General features: G+C 26.9%; 1 protein-coding gene across 1 annotated transcript; it reads right to left on the bottom strand.

Moving 5' to 3' along the window:
* Positions 1-3215: 3215 nt before the first annotated feature.
* Positions 3216-3743, bottom strand: LOC146913418 (pectinesterase inhibitor 2-like). The gene has a single exon (XM_085720926.1). It carries the CDS (start codon positions 3741-3743, stop codon positions 3216-3218), a length of 528 nt encoding a protein of 175 aa, XP_085577052.1.
* Between the last annotated feature and the right edge of the window lie 583 nt (positions 3744-4326).

Below are 4326 nucleotides of genomic sequence, written 5' to 3'. Positions count from 1 at the left end.
TTACTCATTTATGCTCCTTTTCATTTAAAATTTGGTCATGGTTGGCTACAATTTTGAACAACTCTTCAACTCACTTCTATGGAGGATATTTGGCCTCTTTGAGATGGATGGAGTCACTCTTGCAAGGTTGTAATCACTGGTTGCCTTGTAAAAAAATATTCAACAATTTGTTACATAAGAAACAAAGCTAGATTTAACAATACAATAATTTACCAGAAATAAGTTGGGATTACCTAATTTTAGATTTATCACTTTTTAAAGAGGTTTTAGCCCAATCCCCTTTTCTTACATGTACTCTCATTTTGGTTTACTATAGGCTGTGTTTGGTAACACAAATAAGCTAGCTTATAGCTTGTTGGACTAGCTTATAAGCTTGTTTTGATAGAGGTTGTGTTTGGTAACACAAAAAAGCTAGCTTATAGCTTCTTGGATTAGCTTATAAGTTTGTTGGATGAAAACGTGATGTGTTTGGTAACAAGCTTTTCTCATGAGCTTATAGCGTTTTTTGAGAAGCTATTTCAAGTAGCTTTTTAGCTTATAGCTGGTAGCTTTTTATATTTTCTTCCAATTTTAACCTTTTATTAATATAGTTTAATTTAATTTTAATTAAAAAAAACTACCCACATTCTTATTCAATTGCCCACGTTTAAAAAAAACTACCCACAATCTTTTTCAAATTTTCTTGTTCACTTTCTTTTTTACATACTCTTAATTCAATAATAAATAATTTTATATAAAATTTACAATAAAAGTTTAGAGTAAAATTCATTAAAAGAAAGTTTTGCTAAATAAAAAATGTCAATTGAATTCATAAATACATTTATCATTTGGGGATGAAAATATTTTGAAATAAATTTTAACATTTAAAAAGAAATACATTAATTAATAAAAATTGTATATATGATTTATAAAAAAAAAGATTGTCCTTTTACGTCATTTTATATTTATCAGCCACTTGAACAGCTGATTTTACCAAACACTTTTTATTTTAATAAGCTAACTTTTCAGCTATAAGCTATCTGCTATCAGCCATCAGCTACCAGCTAGCTTTTCAGCTATCAGCTAGCTTATCAGCTATCAGCTAGCTTATAGCTTCTTTTTACCAAACACACCCAGAATGAGATGTCTTTGGTAAAAAGTTTTTTCACTAGCTTATAGCGTTTTTTAAGAAGCTAATCCAAGTATCTTTTTAGATGTGTTTGGTAACACAAAAAAGCTAACTTATAGCTTGTTGGACTAGCTTATAAGCTCGTTGGATGAAAACGTGATGTGTTTGGTAACAAGCTTTTCTCACGAGCTTATAGCTTTTTTTGAGAAGCTATTTCAAGTAGCTTTTTAGCTTATAGCTGATAGCTTTTTACATTTTCTTCCAATTATAACCTTATTATTTTATTTTTATTATTTTTTTATCCTTCTGTAAACAAAGCAACCGCCCACTCACTCGCGTATTTATAGATATAAATTTGTACAAACACATATTTATAACTATTGAATCTAAGTGCTGTCTATAGTATTTGAGTTATGATTTTTGCATATAAAATTAATATCGCCGCCCTTAGAGCTCTTTTTCTAATTTATGATAAAAATACATATTTCAACGCATTTTTTAAACTTTTTTTTTTTCTGTCTCAATAATTAGTGATGTCAACATTTTAAATTCTAAAGATATTTTTGAGATAACCAACATTGTAGTGACGAGTAATTGAATATGTGTATCCCTTTCGTTGCTTATCATTGACATTTTGAAAGATAAAAAATTCTCCATAGCTCCAAAATCTCGCCCTACACTGGAACATGGACATGAAAAATAAAAGGTCTAAAATGATAAATTAGTCACTCAAATTAACATATATGATCGAAATAATTCTTTTCAAATTTATCATTATAGTATATGTTCATTTTGATGTATGAAGAAGGGACCAAAGATAATACGTGACTTTCATGGGTTTTGATGAATATTTATTTTCAAAGGTTATATATTTTTTGACATAATTTTGATTTTTTGTAAATTAAATTGTCATGTATTTTAAGTCATTTTCTATTTAAAACAGTTAAATTTACCAAACACTTTAATTTTAAATTAGTAGCTTTTAAGCTATCAGCTACCAGCTAGCTTTTCAGCTATCAGCTAGCTTATAGCTTCTTTTTACCAAACAGAGCCTATAGCTTATAGCTTTTTATACTTTCTTCCTATTTTAACCTTTTCTTAATTTTATTTTATTTTATTATAATAAAAAAACTACCCACGATCTTATTAAACTAACCATGATTTACCATGTTGGCTTTTTAAATTTTCTTGTTCACTTTTTGCGCTGTTCTATACTTAGTAATTAGGATTTATCCCTATTTCTTTGTAATAACATAGTAACATACCGGACTTCTATCAGATTGCTATTTTTTTTTTGAAAGAAAATATTACTGATTATATAGGTTTGTCAATGTACAATTGCTCAGATTGCTATTTTTTTTTGAAAGAAAATATTACTGATTATATAGGTTTGTCAATGTACAATTGCTCGTTACTAAAAAAAATGTACAATTGCTAATAATTTATAAAATATATAATTTTATATAAAATTTACAATAAATAAATTGTGAAGCAAGTTTAGTTAAATTAAATTCATAAAAATAAAATAAAAATTGTTAAATAAAAAAAGACGCTTCAATTCATAAATACATTTATAATTTTGGAGATGAAAATAATTTAAAATATATTTAAAAATAAATGCATTAAGTAATAAAAATTATATACATGATATTAAAAAAATTCAACAAGCATGTCCTTTTATGTCATTTTATAGTTATCAGTCACTTCAACAGCTAATTTTACCAAACACTTTTAATTTTAATAAGCTAACTTTTCAGCTATAAGCTATCAGCTATCAGTCATCAGCTAAAAGCTAGCTTTTCAGCTATCAGCTAGCTTATAGCTTAATTTTACCAAACACACCCTATATTGAATTTCAGTGATGCCTTTGCATCACCTTTGTTAAAATAATAATAATTAAGAAAATTATTGAAAATAAGATGTATAAATTTTTGGGATTTACAAATGACAATATAAATTGCATAAAAAATTGAGACAAAATTGCACATATTCGATCAATTATTTTTAAACTCTAAAAACTTTATATTTATGAGATTTATTTATTGTCGAAATTGACTCATATGTTGCAACATTATTCAAGAAATCCAAATTGCAAAGCACGAATATTCTATTGTTTCAAAAGATTTGATATAATAAAAATAATCTCAGCAATCTTCTGGACAACATCAGCATATTTTGGAAGCAAAGAGGTATCATGAAAAGGAGGGTCACTTGGCGAATCTCCAAAAAGACAATCATCAACATTAATTATGATAAAATTCGCATTCATATGAACATCTTCATAATCTCCAATCTTAAGGAATCCTTGAGCTTCCTTAACATATTCAGCAATAGAATTAAAATGTTGCAAACAATTTCCGTAATGAGATTTTGCACTTATATCACGACTTTGTGCAACTAATTTCGTGATTAGATCGACTGTGTTAGTTACGTTGGTATGAACATTTTCAATGGAGTATTGTGCAAGACTAACAAGGTCACCACTTACACCAGCAGGTCTTGATTTGAGAAAAGTTGAACAAAAAGAAGAATCTTTTGCATTCTTGCAAATGGTTTCAACATCCACAATTTTGGTTGCATATGAGAATGTAACACATAAAAGAAACACAATTGTAATGGATGGAAAACGAATCATGTTGTATTTTTCTTTTTCTCAATATAATTCTCCTATTGTATTTGTAATATTGGTCATTTGCTTGCTTCACTACTTAGCTTTATATAGCTCTCATTAATTGAAAATTACATGATAAAATATTGAATTTAAACTATAAGCACTATGAGAATAAATTTTTTTTTACACAAATGTCTTGTTATTTTTTATATATATCAGCACACAGATATTTGTGTATTATTTTTTTTTTAAGAAGATATTTGTGTACTTAATTATTTAAAAAAAATAATGTTTGACCCGATACACTTATAAAATATGGTCTAACAGTACAGTCAATGGTCAATGCTTGCTTAGGTTTAAAATTTTAAAAATGCATTCAATTCAATAATTTATATTTTTTTGGTGAACACATTCAATAATTGATATTAATTTTTTAAGAGGATTATTAATTATTTATTAATATTATTATACATTTTAACAATTTTGTCACAAAAACTATTTTTTGTTTTGGTCTTAAGACGTTGCAATGACAAATCATGCAAGCAAGGCTGGTTGTTGTTCAAATCGACTCAATTGAGACCATGAGTATGATACAAGCTAGGTGTAT

This window comes from Medicago sativa, chromosome 6, assembly GCF_051527215.1.
Source record: "Medicago sativa cultivar Bolivia chromosome 6, Bolivia_mono, whole genome shotgun sequence".
Classification (NCBI taxonomy): domain Eukaryota; kingdom Viridiplantae; phylum Streptophyta; class Magnoliopsida; order Fabales; family Fabaceae; genus Medicago; species Medicago sativa.
The sequence above is the reverse complement of the archived record's forward strand: the minus strand, read 5'-3'. Positions and strand labels throughout refer to the sequence as shown.

Excerpts from the sequence above, each read along its gene's own strand:
- LOC146913418 (XM_085720926.1), bottom strand. The coding sequence starts at position 3,743 with ATGATTCGTTTTCCATCCATTACAATTGTGTTTCTTTTATGTGTTACA.